At 42.2% G+C, this 23,395-nt stretch overlaps 1 protein-coding gene and 8 non-coding genes across 9 annotated transcripts; 4 read left to right on the top strand and 5 right to left on the bottom strand.

Annotated features, from left to right (window-relative positions):
* Positions 1-7,446: 7,446 nt before the first annotated feature.
* trnag-ucc lies at positions 7,447-7,518 on the bottom strand. Its single transcript has one exon. It is a non-coding gene; the product is annotated as a tRNA-Gly (tRNA).
* A 6,196-nt stretch (positions 7,519-13,714) lies between these two features.
* On the bottom strand, positions 13,715-13,786 carry trnag-ucc. Its single transcript has one exon. It is a non-coding gene; the product is annotated as a tRNA-Gly (tRNA).
* A 101-nt stretch (positions 13,787-13,887) lies between these two features.
* On the top strand, positions 13,888-13,979 carry trnar-ucu. Its single transcript is given in 2 exon segments — positions 13,888-13,924; positions 13,944-13,979. It is a non-coding gene; the product is annotated as a tRNA-Arg (tRNA).
* Positions 13,980-14,333: 354 nt separating this feature from the next.
* Positions 14,334-14,405, bottom strand: trnag-ucc. Its single transcript has one exon. It is a non-coding gene; the product is annotated as a tRNA-Gly (tRNA).
* A 101-nt stretch (positions 14,406-14,506) lies between these two features.
* Positions 14,507-14,598, top strand: trnar-ucu. Its single transcript is given in 2 exon segments — positions 14,507-14,543; positions 14,563-14,598. It is a non-coding gene; the product is annotated as a tRNA-Arg (tRNA).
* Positions 14,599-14,946: 348 nt separating this feature from the next.
* trnag-ucc lies at positions 14,947-15,018 on the bottom strand. Its single transcript has one exon. It is a non-coding gene; the product is annotated as a tRNA-Gly (tRNA).
* A 96-nt stretch (positions 15,019-15,114) lies between these two features.
* trnar-ucu lies at positions 15,115-15,198 on the top strand. The gene is given in 2 exon segments: positions 15,115-15,151; positions 15,163-15,198. It is a non-coding gene; the product is annotated as a tRNA-Arg (tRNA).
* Positions 15,199-16,165: 967 nt separating this feature from the next.
* On the top strand, positions 16,166-16,237 carry trnag-ucc. The gene has a single exon. It is a non-coding gene; the product is annotated as a tRNA-Gly (tRNA).
* A 303-nt stretch (positions 16,238-16,540) lies between these two features.
* Positions 16,541-22,708, bottom strand: rhoub (ras homolog family member Ub). The gene is made up of 3 exons (XM_037267913.1): positions 22,339-22,708; positions 19,784-19,842; positions 16,541-18,227 (listed from the first exon to the last, which is right to left on the bottom strand). The coding sequence occupies exons 1-3, from the start codon at positions 22,556-22,558 to the stop codon at positions 17,772-17,774; spliced, it is 735 nt and encodes a 244-aa protein (XP_037123808.1). The 5' UTR covers positions 22,559-22,708; the 3' UTR covers positions 16,541-17,771.
* Between the last annotated feature and the right edge of the window lie 687 nt (positions 22,709-23,395).

Genomic DNA, 23,395 nt, shown 5'->3' with positions numbered 1-23,395 from the left:
TTCCATGAGGTCACTTCGCCCGTCTATGAACTTTCCTGACAAAGCGTGACCGCATGCTAAAGCTAACAATGACGCTAACAATGTACATCAGTTCACATTCAAATCTCTTTTGTGTCTTTTACATGATCATTTACAACGAAGGCACAAAAATCCAGAGCAAATTTTATTTGATGTACTCAATGAAGGCTGTCGAATGAGAAACACGCCATTAAACATAACGACACGGCCATCCATCTCAGTGTTTCATGTCGACAGCTGTTTTGTTTTACCACTTCACCTCCATCTTTGGCCCGCTATCAAAAAAAACAAGATAATTTGAGGTTTGGGCAAATGATGGGCCAATTTGGGGACGCCGCGTTGTTGATAACGCAGTCCCATGCTGGCAACAGAGGCGGGACGCACAAATGTGTCAGCACGTAGGCGGCGTTGTGAATGAGGGCATGTTTAGTCATAACAATAAGTATGTTTACTGCATACCTTTGCGTGTGTAATTGTATGCGCGCTGTTAACCACACATGCTCACATGGAGATGCTTCTTAAACTGAGAGCAGCTGTTTGTCTTTTCATATATTCTGAAACTGCTTTTCTTTTCCTTTTTAAGTCTTCCAAAGAAAGCCGGAATGAATTAATAGATTAGAACTAAAAGACAGAGCCGTGCAAGGATTTCATTTCCCGTCAGGACATTGTGTTCCAGTGTGGGCTTTTTTTTTTTTTTTCATTCTGCGACTGTCATTGACAAGAAATTATGTCCTTGGGAACGCTGACTGTGACGTTCATTCAAGAACCACAAAGATAGCTTTGACGAGTCTAAATATTTCCCAGGGGACAATTTGAACGTGTTGCATGATAAAGATTTGAGGTTCAAGTTTGATATCCAATAGAAATTCCACATTCACCCGGAGGTGATGGACGGATGGATGGATGGATGGATGGAAAAATTGATGAAAATAAAAAAAATTAAAAAGAATCTAAATAAAATAAAAATAATTTAAAAATAATAAAAAACTATTTCACAAAAAATCTGATATATCAGGAAAAAGTGTCGGTCTGCAGCACCTCCACGTCAACCAAGCAAAAGCCCGTTTGGAGAAGAAATTGGGCCAATAAATCAAAAGTGCAAGCGGCACCGTGCAGCAACACGCCTGTGTTTCTCTGTCCTATTGACCCCGCTAGGCCCATTAAGAAGCCACGGCGCTGCATTGGCGGAGGAAGCGGAGCAGCCCCCAGCGCCTTCCTTCTCCTCCTCCTTTGCTCTGTGCACCGCACTGCACCTTTCCCACACACTGTCGGGGTTCACCTCTGACTCATGACCCGGGGAGGGGGAGGGTGGTTGGGGGGGGGAAATGGGGACCACCCAGCCGGGCTCTTATGCCCCCCACTCTTGAGAAGAAGAGAGCAGAGGGATGTGGTGCTGGGTGGGTCTTGAGGGAATAGCGTTAGGTCAGGTTAAGGAAGGGAAAGAAGATCAAAGCGGAGCGGGAAATGGAAAGAAGGCGCTGTTAGGGGTCATTTTGGGCCGAAGTTGAGGTGTCAAACTCACAGTGCGGGGCCAGATCCGGCCTGCCACATCATGTTATGTGGACTACTAAAGATTTGTTGAACAATTTTTCTCAAGGTGAACTTTATTGTCAAACTAAATACATAAAACAAAGACCTTGTGTATTTAAAGCAAACACTTTGCTTTGCCTGAAGAAAAGTTTGTTTAGCTCCATGCTAACACACAATGCAAAACACAACAGACAAGCTAACAAATAGCATCAATGTTGCAACACTTGAAAGATTATGTGAACAAAAATGGTGAAGCAACAGACGTAGACAGACAATAATGTATAATTATAATGACAAGCAAGATGGGGAAACTGCCGTAGGAGATTTGGTGGGGGGACGGGACTGACTGAGTGGAGGACTGATGGAGTGACAGATTCTGTTCCTCTGTTGTAAATCTCTGTTCCCTTTATTCAGCAGGCAGGAAGCCCGCAAGCTCAAATAAAGCCACAAGAGTGAGCTGACACATTTATGAGGGACTGTGTCACTTATCGTCTCCTCCATTTTTTTTTCTCCCACTTCCACTCTCAAATGGACACTCTCGCCTGTCTGAGACTTGAGAGCCACTAAACTTTTAAGACCTGACTTCACGTTTGTGCGTGACCATTCTTAAATCCAAATGTCTCCAAAGCGTGTGTCACTTTCTGGACTCTAATGATATAATAACACTGCTAGCGTATCGAATTGTATCCTTTTTTCCATGATTACTGGAATTTGGCTGACTGACTTCCAGGCATGTGTCAAATAGATTTTTATGCCCCCAGCAGTATGAATGGAAGCCATTACCGACTAATAAAGCTGTCTTCTGTACATCTGTGACATATGGTTCCGCTGCGAGCTAGACGCACAAAGCGGGCAACAAGCATCACGGGTTTAGCTTTTAAACACAAGTAGAACTTCATGAAAATCTGAAAACGTTCATTTTCCTATTTAATAGCGACTAGTGTCAGGCGATGTTGTCAAGTACATTTGAATGTAATCGAATACATTTGAACGTTTGCCTTTTCACTGTCGTCATGACCGCAAATAAACAAACGACAGTTCAACCTGCCATTCGACTTTAAACACGACAATAGCCATGTGACATGTGGCGCTGCCCCGAGTGCTGGTCAAGCTGAAGTGCGGACTGTGCGCAAGGTAACAGATAACACATGTCACAAGGGGAAAGAGCAACAAGGCGACAATAAAAGAGTGACACAAAAGGCCTGCCGACACAAAGACACTTTGACATGGCTGGGCAGGAATGTGCCGGCAGGTAGTGCACGGTGGGGCCCAGGAAGCAGACAACAACACAATGGCGGCATATATGTGTGTGTGTGTCCATGATCAATTAGCGTTAGCAAAACAGCTAGTATTGCTACAGTTAGCTTGAAAAATGTAGTTATTTGACTAATTACCGTATTTTCCGGACTATAAGGCGCACCGGACTATAAGGCGCACCTTCAATGAATGGCCCATTTTAAAACTTTGTCCTTATATAAGGCGCACCAGACTATAAGGCGCACCATTAATGCATCATGTCAGATTTTTAATCCAAATCAAATCATTCTCCATTTTATCTTTTTTATTTCAACTTCAGACGCAACAAGTTACTTTATGATCACAAAATAATGATCCATAGTCTTTTTGATTCATGATTCATAGTCTTCAGCGGGCCACTTATGATTGATTTCATGACACAATGCTTCGGGCCAGTTTAAATTTAGGAATTTGGTCCATATATAAGGCGCACCGGACTATAAGGCGCACTGTCGGCTTTTGAGACAATTTTAGGTTTTTAGGTGCGCCTTATAGTCCGGAAAATACGGTACTTGATTTTAAAAGTAACTTACTTGTTTTAAAAGTAACTAAGTTGCATTAGAAGTGACTATACGAGTTACTTTTAGCCTACCCTGTATCTCAAATTTAATCTTAGCACTCGACGGTATTTCATTACGTAACGTATCGGAGTTGTTTTTGCAGTTGTCTTGGCGTGTGTTGGGGACTCGTCGTTCCATCACCGAATCAAGTTCATGCGAGACGCAAAGTTGAGAAGATGCGAGTCCAAAGTGTGGCAGATGTTCGAGTGTAACCTTACATGGGTCTCGCGAGTGACACAAGACGGGGGTCGCTGGGATCAAACCGTGTGACCCTGCACTGCAGCTGGGGGGGACATGCTGTGTGTGCGTGCGTACATGTGAGTGTGATTTTTGGACCTCGCATATGTGTGTTGCCAGCATGTGATACTTGATCGCCGAGCGGACATATTTGAGGCACAGAGATAACACTTGAGAGATGATTCCCACGCTAAATGATGCAAGGCGATATGAGGAGGGAGCTCTCGTATCAGATGCCATCTTTTCATCTTGTAAATCATCACACACCGCCAGTTGTTAGCACTTAGCTCCGGGATAAGTCACTTCAAACCGGGAGATTTATACACGTTGCCGCACTTGAACTGACGCGCATTGTTTGTGTGTCCTTGTGGAATTCAAATAGTTTGGGATTGAAGACTACACTTTCAGCTGTCATCCAGAAGGGTCTACAAAAATTAATTACCCTTTTTGGAATTATTGTCATTTTATACTCAGCACAGTACACAGGCAATATTTTAATAATAATAATAAAATAATGATCATAAATAAATAATAATTTTCTGTATATTTATGTTGAACACTAAGTTATGCCACAGAACTATTTTTTTTAATTGAATAAACTCACAATATTCCTTGAAAAAGCCATCAGATGACAAGAATGTAGTCGTGATGAAAATGTCCTAATTTTATACTCCATAAAGAAAATGTTAAGACTACAAAAATATAGTAATTTTACGGGAAAAAAAACGTAATAATATTACAACTTTTTTTTAAAGATTATTTTACAAGCTTGAGAATATATTATACACAAAATGATGCAGGAAAAAAGTAAAGAATTAAGTTCATTTACTGGTGACTACCTCTGAGTCGTGCTTATCTCTAGCATGGTCCAACTAAAACACACATTTGTGCACAACATTGATCAAACACAAATATAAACACACACACACACAGTCAAAGTCCATTCACATCACAACACAACACATCTGTGGTCACTTGAGTGTTGTGTTGTGTCGGTAGGCTTGAAGTGTGTTTTCATCAGTTCTTATCTGGGGTGTGTGTGCGTGCACGTACGTGTATTCCTGTAAAAAGCGCAGTTCTCTTGATAAGCTCAGGCCAAACTAATCCCTTTCAAAAGCGTACCATGTCGTCACTACTTATGAGTTACTCACAAAGTGTCTGTTTTATTACAAATATGTCTCACAGTAATGCAACCAGATGGCACCTGAAGCAAATTTATGACTTTTTCCACCGTCATTTTATTTTTAACCTTATCAATTCATTTTGACCTGTTTTCCTCCCACCATATTTTCCACTATCTCATGAAAATGGGAAGTTACAAGAGTTACAGCTCAAGGCGTAACAAAAAGGGAACGCGGTCATATTTTAGAATGATAAAGTCATCATTTTAAAGTCATAAAAATGTTATAGAATATGTTTTACTGACGGCAAGAAGGGCACAATAATAAAGTTCTAATGTTTGAGAGAAAGTCATATTTTCAATGTTATTATATGACCATAAAAGAAGTTGAAAATAAAAATAGGAGTGTTACGAGTACAAGGTCACAGTGTTGAAAGAATTAGTAAACCATAATACAGCGACAAAAAAGTTGGAATGGATGACTAAAGTCATAAAGTTGCAAAGAAAAAAAGGACATTTGCAATGTTATGAGACTTTTTTGTTCTAATTCTTTGAGAAATAGTCAAAAAGTAGCATGACGTGAAAGGACAATCAAAACTTTAACTTGAATTAACCTATGCAAAAATGTTATCTTTATTCCTCCAGCCTGTTTTTCCCTTATTCTCAACTATCTCATCTCTTAACACTCTGTCCCTTCCCCCTCCAATATGGGACTGCTAATTATGTTCCTCCTTCACTAACCCCCCCCCAATCCTAGTTATGTCACTCTCTCCGTCTGCAAACCCTCTGGGGGGGCCTCTCACCAATCACCGGGTCATAAAACAGAACTCATACTTTCCATCAGCTCATCGTCACACAAGGTGTTACGATATGGCGTGCATGTCCTCCTTTCTTCAAACAGATATTTATTTATTTATACATACAGGGCACCCCGGGGATACGTTCCACATAGAGATAAAAAATATTTTGGACTTGCTCAAACTAACTTAACAAGATAACACCAAATCAATTTCCCTCATACGAGGAAATGGTGACCGTTGCACGGGCAAATCGATACATATATCTTGAGATGCATGGAGTCTGAACCAGTCTTCATATGCTGAAGTGGCAGTGGCTTGTAGAATGCATCACAGCTACAATTGTCACATCCGCTCTGTTGTGCAAATTGCTTGTAGGGCGAATTCTGGCAGACAGTGCTTTATTTGACTGGAGGGGGCGGGATAGTGACTTATGGAAGGATAGAGTCATACATAAGTGGGGGCAAATGTATAATAAAAAAAAGTATGTTTTCCATGCTCGGACTTGCCGTTGTTGATTGGCTTCGGAAGCTAAGTTAGCAAGCTTCCTCGAGAAAATTGCAACGTGTAGTTAGCTAGCTATGTCTTTACACTGGAAATATTTGCACTCCTCAGATAGTCTGCCGTCAATATGATATTGTTTATATGTAATAAATTAATACATTTCAGGTTGAGGTCAGAGTAGAATTCCACCATGTTACAAAAGAATTGTTTTTGTTTCAAAAAAAGGGGGACCCTCGCATGTCAGACTGACACTGTGATGACAACACTTCTTCAAAACGTCACCTTTTTTTTTTTTTCCACGAGCCTCAGTCAACTAAGCCAGCAAAGCAGCAAGACCATGCTAGCAACAGCATTCCACTTTCAGTCAAATATGACAACAACTATTCCAGACATTAGAATGTAGACTATCAAGTGACTTTCACTCATGCAGACGGTTTATTTTGCGCGCGTTATTTCGTATGGATGGAGCTATCTTCGGCATGAAGATTAGTGTATCTATAGCTAGCTATCTATAGCTAGCAAGAGGACAAAAATTGCCTGAGTGACATTTAAGCAAATCCAAACTACACAACCATGCACTGTGACAAAATGGAACAGTAACTACTGTAAAAGTGATTCACCAACAACTTATTTCAAACACGAATGACACAAGCACAAGTTGGAAGATGAAGCAGCCTGAGGGTCTTGTTTGCACAGGTAAATAGCACACAGCAATTGAGTTGAGTGTAACCTTGTGCTGATGTCTGATCGGCGCACAGAAGAGACCAACACTCATGTCTGGAGTGTTACACTAGATGATTGGGCCTGTTTATCTGTAAAAGTGATTGATAGGCACTACTGCTGCTCGCCTAATCCCGTTTTCAGCCCCTCACCAGTGCGGCAGATTGACATCAGAGGGATCGCCGCTAACAGCGTGTCGACACACAATCTCGCCGATGGTCCCGCCGCTCTACGCACAGAGAGACGGCTTGTTCCTCGAGCGCCAAGCCCTCGACGCCGTGCTTCTACATTTCAAAGGCCAAGGTCAGACGGGCCCGCGTTGACCAGGAAGTTACGCAGTAATGAGGCCAATTAGAAGGCTGCGGCCGGGAGGGTATTTCATTTCTCTCGATAAAGCCTCACTTTGTCCTCGTAAAACCATCCACAAAAATGTTAAAAGCAATAAACACGTGCATTCGCCTTGGATTTTTGCTGCCGCCGTTAGTCTTGCCACATGTGGGGAAGATGCTTACACCAGCGGCGGGTTAGCATACGAGTGTGCCACATATGGGCGCTTCAAGATCAATATTTAATAACAACATGACAATTTCGCTCGTCGGAACATCTAACATCCACATAAGAGAAACTCCAAAGGAAATTCTGCGGCTACAAACGACTGAAATACTGCATTGGCCGGGAATCGAACCCGGATCAACTGCTTGGAAGGCAGCTATGCTAACCACTACACCACCAATGCTGCACGTAAAAGGTACGCAACACTCCCCAACAGTACAGACTCCATTTGGTGTGCACTCGTAACATGTCAGCTCTCTTGCCATTAAAGTACTTCTGCCTGTTGTTTTGGAGTGTCCTGTTGTTATGGCAACAAGATAATCACACAATGAACAGCATGTGTCCATTAATAGCCACTCATGGAAGGATTAATACTTCCATTTGAACAAGAGCGGCTGAAATGCTGCAATAACAGAAAGTAATTAAATGTTCCATTGTTCGCTTGGCTTAACTCTTAACACTTATTTAATGAGAACATTTTATACTGCGAATGTCGTAATGCTGTTTGTGTTTTGTTGTTGTTCATGACAAAACACAAATTGTGCCGGTTAATTAGGTATTAAAAGTTTCTGCAGCAGCAGCTCTTTGTTCTCATGGCGGCTGTGGTGAAAAGCAGCTTTTGGAACCGACTCACAGCAGACGTCATGACCCCGTTCCCAAATTGTCCCGCCCACCTGGCGTCCTTTTCGCCGTTCTTAACGACTCGGCTTTACTGACATTTTGCTGGCGGACGTCCCGTAAACCCACAAAAGAAGGAAGCGTTAAGAGCGAAAGCTTAAAAGGACTGTCGTCAAAGGCACCGAGGATGGATTTTTCTTTTTTTTTTTTTAACTCCTCAGAGAATACTGGTGATGGCAAATAAAAGACATTTGCTTGTAAACTTTACTGGGAGTGAGAATGTCAAGACAAACATGTCGTGTGTAATTCCCTCCAGCTTTGTTGACTGTTTTGAACAAAGTCCTCATACATCTTGTTATCAGTTCTTAATGTCAGCCGGGCAGCCCTAGGTGGGTTCAGACACGTAGTCTGGACAGTGTCTGGGGTAAAGGCTCTCCTCCAGAGTGCTCCTCATAGGTCACATCCTGTCCGAAATGTGGCGGGCTTCTTCTTGCCATGTGAGGTGGGAGGCAGAATGCCAAAGGTCATGATTGCTTTCTCAGATTTCAAAGCTTGCTCGAGGGGGCAGAGGTGATGAGGTCACTGTGGATAGTTTAGCTCTAGTTAGGGCCGTTGCGTCGCCGCTTGCGCATCACGGTAATGGCTTCCGCAATTAAACACTCAAAATGGAAGCAGTTGTATCCTCGGAGTGTTGGGAGGCAATGATGGAGGGGCCTGCCCCCCTTTTTTTTAGGCCCCTTACCTGCTGTGCGCTACGGCACATGCTCAAAGGGAGATTGTTGTTGTCTTACTGCGGGATTAGTCGGCAATCAAGCATTGAGGGCAGTTCAGCTTTTTCGGCCTGAGTGGACAAAAACAACCCCGGTGTGAGCTCAGTTAGCAATAAAAGACTCCAGTGTGTGGGGAAGTGTGACGGATGGTCGCAAAAGGTTGTTGGAGTTTAGAAATGGCTTATTTCAGATCGAAATTGGACTCGTTCCAAATGTGGGATAAAAATTGGATGCGATATCGGTGCCAATGTGAGCTACAGAGTGAGCAAACATTAGCATGTATGCTATATTTGGATTGTTTTGAGGTTCAAACTAGGTGGCTAGTGGTTTATGTCAAACTTGTACGGCATCAGGCAGCATGGTGTCTTATTGGCTAACATGTCTGCCTCAGAGTCAAGAGGTCATGGGTTACAATTTGGTTTCAGGACCTCCTGGGTGAAGTTTGCATGCTCTCCTGGTGCTCTAGCTTTCTCCCACGTGTTAGCTTCATTCAAACACTTTAAATGGAGTCATTTAGAACTGGAAGGGTCGACCAAAATGATTTTTAATTTAAGTGCAGAAATTCAAGAGTCAAAATGAAGGTTTGGGGTTTGAACTGGTGGAGGCTCAAAGTCGATCTCGCAAATGATTGGAGGTAGAAAACAAGCAGAAATTGATGTTGGAGTAAAAAGAAAAGAAGCAAGATGACATTATTCAGGCTCCGGCCCTGAAGAATAACTCATTGTTTTGGTTGGCTCGCTTTTGAGAAAGTGAATGCGCATATTCAGACGGGCAAGAAAGGGCAGCAGGGGAGCGCGAGAAGAAAGAGAGTTGAGCGTGGGTGTGCGCCACACAAAAGAGGAGACTGCCAAGAGTGAAGAAGCACAAGAACATTCTGTAACAAATCAACTGGAACAGTCCGTAAGCATCAATGTGGATAGACAGACGTGATGTATTTCATATATAAACATTTAAATGAATGCCTTTTTGTTTGCATCTCTAGGAAGAAAGTGTTTGGAGAACCCTGATCGAGATCCAAGTTGTTGTTTTGTCAAGCACTTGAGCAGGTGTTATCTTCCTTTAGCGATAAAGAACTTTGCGCACAGCATGGCATGACGCAAGGGAAGGAGACCAACCGAGTCGGGCTTACATAAGCGTCTCCAAAAACACACACACACACTTGCAGAGTGTGCGGTGCTGATCCAGATGTCGCGTGTGTGTCAGCGCACTCTTGACAGACACACACGGAGAACGTCTGGACACGAGCGCCTCTGTTTCCCATCACCGTGAATCCACTCAACATGTGTTCTGGTCGGCCGCCAACGACTCACACTGATCCACTTAGTCGGCGCAAACAGTCGGAATCAAACAAGCCGTGATGGAACTGAACACTTCAGACCGAGGCCGCTCGTTAAGATTTATCAGCTTGAGTCTTGAATACGTCATGGTGAGATAAAGGGCCAAAGATGTGAACACAGGCAATCATATGAAAAAAATACATCAGAATAAACACTAGCAGTCAGTGGTGGGAAGTAGCAAAGTACTAATACTAAAAAATACTCAAAAAAAAAAAAGTCCAACCAAATAATCATGTTGAATCAGACAGATATGATTATTTTTAAAATAACACGCAAAACAGTTCGATGTGGAAACGGCCAATTTACTGGCAAACCATTCAAAAAAAAAATCTGTCAGTAGTGACTCATGTTAAATTGGAGTTAGCACACATGCTGTCATTTAAAGTGCCATTTTTAACCCCAAATATAGTTATATAGTTGTATAGTTCATTTATCTATCTATTTATAGATGTATAGTTTTTTTTATTTTGGTAAATCAAAAAGCATTGATACTTGTAAACTTAGTAAAGAGTAGTTAAAGAGTCTTTACAAACATTGCAAATAGTTTTTCATTGATGACCGACTTCCGCTATCATCTGTTTACTCTTGGAATAAATGCAAATGTTTCTTGATTACAGAGTCCCGTGTCTAAACTACGTGAAGTACTCGGAGGTGTGTTTGTGTGTGCGGGAGAGCCCAAACACACATGGAGACAGCCTCCTTTGTCAGGCTTATCTGCACCGTATGTGTGTGAGATGAAAGAACCATGGGCTGCCTGCAATCACAGCGCAGGGGGAACAAAACAAACTGATAAAGAAAAAGAAAGGACAGAAAGAGCAGAGGAAGAAATAAGGTTAAAGTCATGCAAAGCAAATATGTCCCAGATTAAGAAGATTGGATTTTAGTCAAGGAAAATGACACAAGACATATACTTCCAACCAGCTGAGGAAAGCAGACAAAAAATTATTACATAATATTGTATTGGGAAAAATAGGAAGTGCTTACAGTGCGATAGCAAATTCAATAGAAACGAAAAACTATGATGGAGTAATATACCTTGAAGTCTATCTTGTGACAACCGAAACCAATTAGTGTACAGTCAGGGACAACTTGAGCTTTGCAAACTTTCCTTATCAAGAAACACCGAACGTGTAGTTAATATCCAGCGAGACCTTCAAAAGCACAAGGCCCGATTGTGGCATAAGTCAAGTTATGTATTAACTCCAACCTCAATAGACGACAATTCCGACCATATGTCAGAGCTGGAGATAATGAAGCCATAACGTCATTGAAAAGAGCTTCAGGAGTGGAAATGACAAGCCTCTGCTGTGTTCCGATGAGATAAAAGAGAGCCGTGTGACATGAATGGCGCAATAAAACAAAAATTCAAGTCATCGCTGATAGCGGTCAGCGGTAGAACCATGGAAATATTTTGCTATCAGTTTCCTCAATAATAAACCTCTTTATGCCAGACATCACATTTATAAATAGAAAGGACTGTCCTTCAGTGTCACATGACCTGTTCTTCCATAATAATAAAATATCAGATGGTTCTATTTTAAGCTGACAATAATGATGAAAGGACACAAGCTCGATAACAAGGTTAATAATACGACAGTGACGGCTGATATCCTTTGATAGCGTCATTCTGCTTTAAAGCGCCTTGTCAAATATTAACAAATTATATTAGCAACAATATTTCCTCCGTATTATGTTAGCTTGCTTGCTGACATTGCTATTTAGCATTGAACAGCTAAATCGCTCAGGAGAACAATGAGCTTATTTTTGCCTCTGATCATTTTGGTTGCTCTCGTTGCTCCACTTGCAACTATCTTCCGAGCGTTACAAAATGGACTCTTTTTGTTTTTCAACCTGATTTACGTGAAAAGTAAGAAATTCACAAGCTTTGGTGTAGGTGTCTCTTAATCATGGCCCCAGACATATTTGCATCGCATTACAAGGGCTTGGGCAACAGTTAATCCCAAAGACAATGCACAAAGTGGAGCACAGTCTACGTGTCGGATCCCTCCCCACCCAACGGATCTGACTGGCATCGTTAATGTTCCTCCTAATCCCACCCAGCAAGCAGCGCTGCAGTCATCACGCTGGCAATCATCTGAGGGGGAGCTGCAGGAATCCCTCAGCGACTCTTAATCGTCCAAACTGATTATGAACCCGCTCAGTCGTCGGGGCAAGGCACCGTCGGTCCCGAAACTGTTCTCCGAAGTTACGTAAAGTCTTGCAATCGAACGTGGGGGAGGAATTCAACAAATTTGTAGAGAATTATTTATCGTGGAAAGAGGTGACAGGTGATTTATGAGACAAGTTGCTCTGTGAAAAAACATCTACAACCCGACGAAAACTGCTAAATCACTGAATCCGATGCAATTAAATTTTGTATCCCCCAAACGAGATTGTGTCGAGTTTCTCCACCAAGCTACAAACCAGTGATGGTGGGAATTTAGCCCAATTGGCTGAGGTATGACTATAGAGTTGAGTTGGAGATAAAGTTTCACAAAACGCTGATGACTAATTAGGCAGATCAATGACTGCCAAAGCATAAACCACAAATGCTGCTTTAGCCCATTATCTTGACATAAAATGGCCATTAAATGTTTTACAGGGCATTTAGCCACCATTTTTTGGGTTTGTGGATTAGGGTGGAGAAGTTGAAGTCATGGTGGGAAGATTTTTACACATTTACTCACAATTAGTGGTAGTGAAGGGGACGGTCTTTAGGGAGAAAATTCTCTCGATTGAAAGCGGAGGACATCCAGCAGAACTCCTCCAAAAACAGCCTTTTGTGAACTTTTGTTTTCCCTCTGCAGATTGAAAACATTAAGATTGGAATGACGAATATGACACAACAGTAAAACTTTTACTGCCTATAGTGTATTTATCTGGATCTGATACAAAACTCAGCTAGCATTATTTGTAGCAGAACATCACATCTTGAGGCAAGAGATGACATAGCGGGACTTTTCCCCATTGCGACAAAATCGGAAAACTCCAAATCGGCCACCCAAAGTACCATCAACAGGGAAGATGGACAAAAAAAAAACGAGTTGAGTTACCAAAGTAGTTATACTAAATGCTGCCGACAAATTACGCTGACCAATGACTGCCAATACGTGAACCACAAACACAGGCTTAGCCTATTATCGTGTCATAAAATGGCTACCAAATGTTTTATGTGGCATTTTGGGGGGTTGTGGATTAGGTTAAAAGAGCTGAAATTTGGTTGAGAAGAATCTTCGAAAAATAAATTCAAGCGAATGTGACAAGGTGGAGGAGTTTGAGAGACAACAAAGTCTTTCTACTTAACAGCACCACTGAGGCTGGACGACATAATGGTGTATCATCTGCCATGCGGACTACCTATCTAGCGGACTAGCTACATTTCCAGCTATCATTAAGTCAACAAGGATGAGACATTCTCTCTTGAGCTCTTGTATGTGTTGGCCATAGCTATGAATAGCTGGACAAAATGCCTTTTGTAAGCCAATAATCATCTGATCGTGCATAGCTAGAAGTGCCAGCAGATCCTCTGCGGCTAAATATTTGACTGCAACTTTAACTGTTTCATCACTTGGACTATATACTTTCTCTTCACAGTAAAAAGTCAAGTTCTTGCTTTCTACAGAGCTGGAGTCTTTCACAAGAAAGGTCAAAGAATTGCGTTGGCCGGGAATCGAACCCGGGTCAACTGCTTGGAAGGCAGCTATGCTAACCACTATACCACCAACGCTTTGGATGCAGTTTTAGAATCTAGAGTTGAAGTGATAAGGTAGGCAACCAGGCTAGATTTTAAGATTTAGTTGGATAAAAAATTTAGCTCCTCATGACAGTGGCTCTGTGGCGCAATGGACAGCGCATTGGACTTCTAGACGACTAGCACTGAAGTGATTCAAAGGTTGTGGGTTCGAGTCCCACCAGAGTCATCCTATTATATTGCCTGAACAACCTCAAACACACTGCTCTCAGTAATCATGCAAACCATCTGTCTTTTCAGACATTATCTTGCAGCATTGGTTGTTAGCAATTAGCATAGCCACACAGCTAACCAATGTAACGTTCCCCGTTTACATTAACATAAGTTCCAATAACAACAAGAACAATTGACAATTCTTGTAGACTAGCAGTATTATTGTTATGGTAGTTACACAACAGGCTTATGAAATATAAACTGAGCATACAAAAATATCACAGGAGTGCCTTAGCATGAGGCTCTGGTATGCAAAGACATCCAGGAACATCCAAAGATCTGGTGCCTTACACAAGGAGCATTAAAGCAGTGCGTTGGCCGGGAATCGAACCCGGGTCAACTGCTTGGAAGGCAGCTATGCTAACCACTATACCACCAACGCTTTGGGTGCAGTTTTATAATCTCGAGTTGAAGTGATAAGGTAGGCAACCAGGCTATATTTTAAGATTTAGTTGAATAAAAAATTCTGCTCCTTATGACTGTGGCTCTGTGGCGCAATGGACAGCGCATTGGACTTCTAGATAGACGGCATTGAAGTGATTCAAAGGTTGTGGGTTCGAGTCCCACCAGAGTCATCCTATTATATTGCCTGAACAACCTCAAACACACTGCTCTCAGTAATCATGCAAACCATCTGTCTTTTCAGACATTACCTTGCAGCATTGGTTGTTAGCAATTAGCATAGCCACACAGCTAACCAATGTAATTGTAATACCCTGTTACATTAACATAAGTTCCAAGAACAATTGACAATTCTTGTAGACTAGCAGTATTATTGTTATGGTAGTTACACAACAGGCTTGTGAAATATAAACTGAGCATACAAAAATATCACAGGAGTGCCTTAGCATGAGGTTCTGGTATGCAAAGACATCCAGGAACATCCAAAGAGCTGGTGCCTTACACAAGGAGCATTAAGGCAGTGCGTTGGCCGGGAATCGAACCCGGGTCAACTGCTTGGAAGGCAGCTATGCTAACCACTATACCACCAACGCTTTGGGTGCAGTCTTATAATCAGGAGTTGAAATTATACGGTAGTCAACCAGGCTCAATTTTAAGATGGATAAAAAAATGTAATGTCTTATGACTGCGGCTCTGTAGCGCAATGGACAGCGCATTGGACTTCTAGCATTGAAGAGATTCAAAGGTTGTGGGTTCGAGTCCCACCAGAGTCATCCTTTTGTATTCCCTGAGCAACCTCTTCCTCAAATACACTGATCTTAGTAAGCATGCAAAGCATCTGTTTTTTCAGACGTTACCTTGCATCATTGGTGGTTAGCAATTAGCATAGCTGCCTCTGATTTTTTTTTTTCCGAGTGGTAGAAACTGACTCAGGTTGCAAGTAGTTATAGTCTGCTTCCTGATTGCTTAATGGCACTCTTCCCTGGAATTCATATGATTGCTATGGTGTAAGCTTCAATTGTCTTCATTCTTTTTGGCTTTTGGTCCAATGTTTTGCATAACCATTATAAGGATTTACATACCAAGGATACATGTTGGTTCAACGAAAAAAAGCAAATCATAACCTTGGAAGAAATGCAGTGCAAGTTTTGATGTTTATTATCATCATTATGATAATTCTGACCAAAATCTTGTCTGCGGATAACCAAAGTCAGATTCTTACTCGGAAAAAGCTTAAACGTGGCCTTGGGTAGCTCATTGGACTTCTGGATTCAACTCATAATAAAGCATTTGGACAAAATGTACCTGAAGAACATTTGTTCAAACAATAGTCCAAGAAGTAGGCAAGTCCAGTCCAGAAGAGCCACTTTCCTGTCTGCATTGGAAATCTCCCCTCTTTTAGACCTGATCCAAACGATTTGGGTTGTTATCAAGGTTCTCTAGCTTTCTGACCAGTTGATTCTTCGAATCAGGTGTGCTACATCAGGGAAAACTTGGAAAAACAGGTGGGACCGAAGTTCCTCAGGACTGGACTTGCCTACCCTTGTACTGGTCTCTAGAATGCAGGGGTCACCAACTCCGGTCCTCAAGGTCCGGTGTCCTTCATGGTTTCTATGTCTCCCTGGTGCAGAACACCTGACTCAAACGATCAAATCGTCAGTCCCCAAGAATTGGTGATCCCTGCAATAATGCAAACTTCTACCGTTTTGTCACTTCAATTGTTGAAGCTCCCTTTGCATAGCGTTGGTGGTATAGTGGTTAGCATAGCTGCCTTCCAAGCAGTTGACCCGGGTTCGATTCCCGGCCAACGCATGTTTTTAATGTTCCTGGTAAAAGTCTCATGCTGAAGCATTTACATGACATTGTTACATAATCCATTGTGTTCCACGCATGCTATGTTGTAAATTTAAATGACTACGGAGCCCACAGTTTTCAATGACTGCTGGTCTACAATAATTAAGGTTACAGTAAGCATGATCATTTGGGTGCAATTTTGTCTCTGGAGAACTTATGTAGAAGTACAATTCAAGTTTATTTGATAGTAGTTTAAAATCCTATCTTTTTTTTTGTGTTCATTCAAAACTAGCTAGAAGCTACAATATACGTATAGGTTGGTTTTATATGTTTCACATTTTATTTGGTTCCATTCAAACAGCTCAACAAAATCGCTCTGTTAAGTACCGCTTACATTATGGTGACATTACAAACATCATATTAAGAGGACATATTTATAGACTATGTAACATACATAAAGGAAAATGGCACATTCATGCATCTGCTTTGTTCATGATCAGTCGTATGCCCGGAGGGAACAGATATGAAGAGACAGAATGAATGACAGGCTTCTGAAAAATAAGAAGCAAACATACAGTCAAATTCTAGAATGAGTCTCTTTGGTGGTCGATAAAGGAGCGGCAATGTCCAAGACGAGGATCTATCTTGGGGCCACGCACGACAACTTTACATATGACAATGACTGATTTTGGCACGCTATGTAGTTCGAGGTAAGCACTCGTTGTGTAGCTGACACTTGAGTTTTAACACCACCGGTCCAAAGGCCAGGTCATTTACTTAAGTCAGTCTGGGAACTTAACACCACCCAACTCGAGTTAGTCATTAAAGGGATCGGGGCACCTTCACCTGCAGTTATACGGCCTCATGCCAATGATGAGAAAGTGTCAATTATAAGATAGCAATTTTTGGGGGGATTGGTTTCAATTCCCCCGTGAATAGTGGGGGTCTACTGTATTCGTTTTATTTGCTTAATAGCACTCTGGGGTCAATTCTATAGCTGAGTGTTTTAATCATTTGATTTGAAAAAAGATTCCAAAATATACACATTTTCATGAATCAATGAGGATAAGTGAAAATAAAGAAAGGTGCAGCAGAACTGGATTTCCTGTACATACAGTACACTACCAAGCAGTTCATTTTGGTAGTAAAAAAAAAAAAAGTGAAGGTAGTCAATCAATTAAAGGAGGTTGAACAAATCATTCGCTTCAAATCATGATTTGTGAAGTTACAAAAAAACGTGTTGAATCAAGGCAACTGGACTTTTCTCCTTTGTTGACTCAGCGGCAATGATGCTAATGATGCTAGTAGGCTAACAAAATCCATCTCATTTCATCATGTTTTGAGTTTGGCGGTAGAAAAGTTGAATTGCAGTTTACAGCCCATATAGATGATATCAATTTGAATATACAGGATATGTTCTCAGTCCACATGCTGATGCCAGCTCACATTTGACGAAGCCGTCAATGTGCGGTGAAAGTTGCATAGTGTGCGATTTGGTTGGACGCTGCTCTCAGTCACCTTTGTCCTTTCATCCTCAAATCAAGTCCGCCTTCTATTGGACGCACACGTACTTCTTCCACCACGACTTGGAAAGCATCTTCATCTTATCAGCCGTGCTGCGAACCTTCCTCTCCCGCCGCAGCCTCCGTTCGCAATTGCGCAACCCGGCGGCGATGGCGGCGTCAAACACTTCCTTGAGGTTCTTCTGCGTGAGCGCCGAGCACTCCACGTAGGTGAGGGCGCCGATCTTTTCGGCCAGCGCGCGGGCGTCCTCCTCGGCCACGGGTCTTTCTTTTCGCCGGGCTAGCTCGATGAGCACCTTGACGTCCTGTCGTAAGTCGCACTGCGTGCCCACTAGGAGGACGGGCGTGAGCGGGCAGCGCCGACCGATCTCCGGGACCCATTTCTCCCAGACGTTCTGGAAAGACGCCGGGCTGACCACACTGAAGCACAGAAGCAAGGCGTCGGTGCGGCTGTAGCAGAAGTGACGGAGCTTGTCAAATTCGTCCTGGTGGAGACACACAACTGTCAGTTGATCGATCGGCCAGTCATTCATATCCAAATCGTTGCGAGCATAAAGAAACGAAAAATAAATGATTGGTTTTTATTCATTATTCATGTATTTTAATTAATAAGCCGATTAATCGGTTATGGGAATTTGACTCAATATTACTCAAATATTCAAAGAGGAATTACCGTAATTTTCGGACTATAAGTCGCACCGGAGTATAAGTCGCACCAGCCATAAAATGCCCAAAAAAGTGAAAAAAAAAACATATATATGTATATAAATCGCTCCTGAGTATAAGTCGCCCCCCCACCCAAACTATGAAAAAAAACCGCGACTTATAGTCCGAAAATTACGGTAGCTTAAAAAAATCCTTATAGGTTAAGTCTTAATGGACATCAGGAGAGCCACCAGAATTTTTCCCACCCATTTGCAAACTTAATGGCTTTTTCACACTGCACTTAGTACACCGATTGCCAATTTGAGTTGGGCTTTGCGGCGATGTCAGCAGGCGCATCCAATTGGTGGGGGGAAGTGTCCAAAAAGGCAAACCCCAGTGCCTCACACCCACATTCAAGTTATCAGTAACCCAAATCAATCCTCCTCCTGTGTCTCTTTTCCAGGGCTGTCTGACTAATCCCGCTTTTCCCAAATCCATCCAGTATCCATGCTAGCGCCTTAACGTGTAGCTCACACGATGTCACTCAGTCCATCGGCAAGCATTTCTGGCACGTGGAATGACATAAGTGTCGACTTTAATATTTGCCCTTACACGCCGACCGGCGCTCGTACGTGTGTGAGTCGTTGCTGCAGCTCACGACACGTTTCCGAGCTCGGTGTTAGGAGAGGCTCAATAAGTGAGCTGGCAATGGCCGGAAGGCTTTCTGCATATCAAATGAGGCGGGCGGGTTCATCAGAGTGCGCTTATGAAACAAGGCTCCAACATGACTCCACACTAAATAATCACGCTGTGTTTCACAACCGCAGTTGACACGCTGACTTTTTAAGTTTGAAGACGTGGAAGTGTTACTCAATCATACGGCAGGCTAACGAGGTAGAAATCTTTGCCAACATGACTTGGGTCCAGCAAAATGTTGGTACGCTGCCATCAGGGCTGTTGCTATTGAGTTTTAGATTCTACTATGCTGCCCATTGATTCATTGAATAATCAATCATTAATATTTCATGAGTATTGTGAGTGACGTGGGTGGGCTGCTGTTGTGCTGACTTTTTTTCACATATGTAATATATTAAGCTATTCATGCAGTTTAGTTATTATTGATGTTTATTTCTCATTTCATTCCATCATTCGAATGCGACTTTTAACATGGAATTCCTTTTGTTTACGAAATGCCCGATGAATCATGCATGACACCATCATGTGCCAAGAATCCCAAATATGTCCTAATGTCAAGTAACCAGTCGGGGCAAATGGCCACCACACCCAGGTTCTTCTTGAAGTGAATCTAGAGTTGCTTTTATATATTTTTTAAACTTTACAAAAGTGCCTACATTAAACTGTAAATGTCATTTGTCAGCTTGCGTGTCAAACTCACCTGTCCGGCAGTGTCGCACAATTGTAGTCGAACTGGGCTTCCGTCCACCTGAACCACAGCTGGGGGAAAAAAAAAAAAAAAAGATTGGATTAGGATTCAGACACAAACACACACGCCAGTGGGACAGTTTGTACTCATTGGCTGTATTTTTGACACAATTCCAAGCGTGATGGAAGCAGATTGTGTTTATTCAGTGTGACTCTTCCATTGGGCCTCAGTTTTGAAAAGAGCATGAGTCATCTGTGTTTCAACGACGGGGGTCATTTCGATACAAAGCAACGGGCACATGGAAACGTTTACAATGGGCCCAAAGGGGTGCGTGGGTGTGCGCGTGTGGTCGCTCGTATCCACCTGATCAAAGCCTTGGCTGAAACCCGCCGACTTCATCATTGGGCTAACAAAGAAGCATATGGAACGACGACCAAAGAATTAAATAGTGAGAAAAAGTTTTGTCAGTTTAGTCTTGTGTTCCCATGGAACATATGATACTTATTGGCCAATCTGTTACAAAATCCTTATCGCGCTCTTCCTCCCGCCACCTGCAACGTTGCGTAATTCCTCTCAAGTCAACTTTCACACAAAAAAAATAACTGGGTCGCTCTCATTCATTCAACGGGGAACCAGATCGAAATGACATCATCGCCGAGCGATGCTAGCCCCCCTCCCACCCGACCCGCTTCCCTGCTCACAACGCACACAATCATTCTCTGTCAAGACAATCTGCGCCTGTGAGCCTCTGTGACAGATGTGGAGGGGAGCGCCCACGGGTCAAGGCTGACGACGGCAACAACGGGCCCGCTTGTGCAACCCAAAACCTGACAGCGGGCCACTCAGTGGGTCTTTGTGGTTTCCCTTCCCACACTTTAGTGTTTTTTTTAATGAGGATTTGTTGAAGCCCCGTCGCGTTTTAGATCTCATTAGCGCAGTGGCCAAAATGGATGGCTGCAGCTGTCAAATACTTTTAGAATTGATTATCGTAACCAAATAACCAGATTAAAAGTCATTTGGCACTATTGAAAAAAAATTTGCACAAGTATTGATATCTGGGGTCTCCATCCTCATCCATGACTCGATTATGTAAGTGTGTACGGCTTTAAAAGGTGGAGCCGAGACTGGTGAGTGACGTGGGTGTCAATAAATGAACATTAAATACAAGTGAAATGACAGTGATTATTTCACTGACCACTGGAGCCACGCTTTGAGAAACTGCACGATGCCATCAGTGATTGTAAAACAATTGAGACTTTATGAAGAAAACATCGCAACTTATCAGAGCAGTCATCAAACAAGTGCTGTGAAATACACCGTTTTGCAATACTAACATAAATCCCTGTGAAGCTTACTATTTTTTAATCAGTCAAGTTATTTGAATAATTTTCTATTCTTTTTGTGAACTTGTTTAGTAGAAAGATGAATGTGTGTTTATACTTTAATGACAGTTACTAATGTACAAATGTTACCGTATTTTCTGGACTATAAGGCGCACCTAAAAACCTAAAATTTTCTCAAAAGCTGACAGTGCGCCTTATAGTCCAGTGCGCCTTATATATGGACCAAATTCTTAAATTTAAACTGGCCCGAAGCATTGTGTGATGAAATCAATCATAAGTGGCCCGCTGAAGACTATGAATCATGAATCAAAAAGACTATGGATCATTATTTTGTGATTATAAAGTAATTTGTTGCGTCTGAAGTTGAAATAAAAAAGATAAAATGGAGAATGATTTGATTTGGATTAAAAATCTGACATGATGCATTAATGGTGCGCCTTATAGTCCGGTGCGGCTTATATAAGGACAAAGTTTTAAAATGGGCCATTCATTGAAGGTGCGCCTTATAGTCCGGTGCGCCTTATAGTCCGGAAAATACGGTACTTAAAAACGTGTCGGCCCTGTACAGTTGGTTTTACGGTGAAGACATTTTTACTCTGGAAGGCATTCTTTTTATTTCCATCATTTGCTATGGAAATAGTAGCTTCCAAATTCAAACAATATTCAAAAAGCGAAAGCATGGCTGCAGAGTTGACGCTTGCTGAATTTGATGATGACATAACGCACAATGTCAACTTAGTGAAAATCACTTTCATGCACGGGTCAACTCTCATTGGGTTGCTAATGTTCCAGCAAACAGAAGCTTGCAGAGACGCGTTCGGAATTGGCAACAAGATCAGGGAGAGGTTAAACACATGAAACCAAACACACACAAAGGAAAATACAACATTATTACCATGGCTATGGGGCATGGAACAAATTTGGGTGGGTGCTTCATCTCACCCGTGTCAGACAGGTAGAAACACATTCATGCAACCAATGCCAAGAACTTGATTAATTCAGTAAATGTCATAAAAAGCACACATGCCTCAAACTTTGGGGCTACAAAATGTTGTCACTGCGGTGGTCGCTTAAATGCAACGTATGGCTCGTGGGCCGTTCAGTGCGCCCACCAAACAAATAGGCAGATAAAAGTTGTTTGATTTCAGATTGATAGATCGATAGATAAATCAATCGATAGATCGATAGATTGTAAGTCTAATGAATTTCATTCACTGCGCTTACCGGAAAAATCGTCAAAGGCGGTGGGCACATATTTGGTGGGGTATCCGTTGGTGGTGTAGCTGACAACCAGGCTGGTCTTTCCCACCGCTCCGTCCCCGAGCAGGACGCACTTGAGTAGCCGCTCGTGAGGCTGCCCCGGCCGGCCACTTTGGACTTTGTGCGGCGGCACCGGTGGAGCCATGGTCGGAGGGTATTCCATGGAGGAGGAATGAGGGGACATTCAGCGAGGTCAGTCGGCGAGCTCCCACATCAAAACCTTGGCGTTCCACGTTGAGAAGAAAAAGGAAAGCGAGTTATTTCGCTGTAAAAAGACTTTCAAGGGAGTTTGATCATTGTCACGTATCCTTCCTTCTCATCCTGCCGTCTGCGACCCTGGCTTTTACGTACTCGGCTCATTTGCATAACCCCGCCCCCTTCACGTGGTGCGAAGCATGTTTTGGACCTTACTGATGCCATCTTTATTTATTTTTGTAAACTGCCACAAGAGAAGCACTAAAAGAACTTTTAGTGGGTGTGCACTTCAAAGTTTGCTTTATGACTTTGCACATGTCAACCTTTTGTGCCAATGTAATTGCATAAAGTTGACACGCGACCAGGCTTTGTTGAACATCTCAAATGTCCATTTTAAGTCGATTTTCAACAGCTAATCTGACCTACTTTAACAGCGGACTCCATATGGAACGTTGACACTAGTACAAGCAGAGCACTGGTATATTTTGCTTATTAAGTACCGACATTAAAATGCAAAAGCATAGTTTTCTTCATCAGGAACAAGACAGATATTTACAAATAAAAAGCGCATTTAATAGTTTAATTGTCACGTTATTTTATTTGAATATTAGCATGACATTTATTGGGGAGATACTTAAACGATCCAATTAAAACGTATTGCACGCTCGCATATAATCTGTAATGCGTTCCAAATTTATTCCTATCAAATTTTAAAATGTTTATTCAATTGTCCAGGCGCTTGTTTTTGTAGTTATGAGTCGAACTCGTTTGAAAACTGGACTTTTGCCGTCCTCTTGTGGTAAAAAAATAGCAGCACAGCATGAAG

The sequence above is a fragment of the Syngnathus acus genome, chromosome 13 (genome assembly GCF_901709675.1).
Source record: "Syngnathus acus chromosome 13, fSynAcu1.2, whole genome shotgun sequence".
In the NCBI taxonomy this organism is placed as follows: Eukaryota; Metazoa; Chordata; class Actinopteri; order Syngnathiformes; family Syngnathidae; genus Syngnathus; species Syngnathus acus.
The sequence above is the reverse complement of the archived record's forward strand: the minus strand, read 5'-3'. Positions and strand labels throughout refer to the sequence as shown.

Coding starts and splice junctions, on each gene's coding strand:
- rhoub (XM_037267913.1), bottom strand. CDS start 22,558: ATGTCCCCTCATTCCTCCTCCATGGAATACCCTCCGACCATGGCTCCA. Junction 19,843..22,338: donor CGCCTTTGACGATTTTTCCG/GTAAGCGCAGTG, acceptor TTTTTCCCCCAG/CTGTGGTTCAGGTGGACGGA. Junction 18,228..19,783: donor TGTGCGACACTGCCGGACAG/GTGAGTTTGACA, acceptor TGTCTCCACCAG/GACGAATTTGACAAGCTCCG.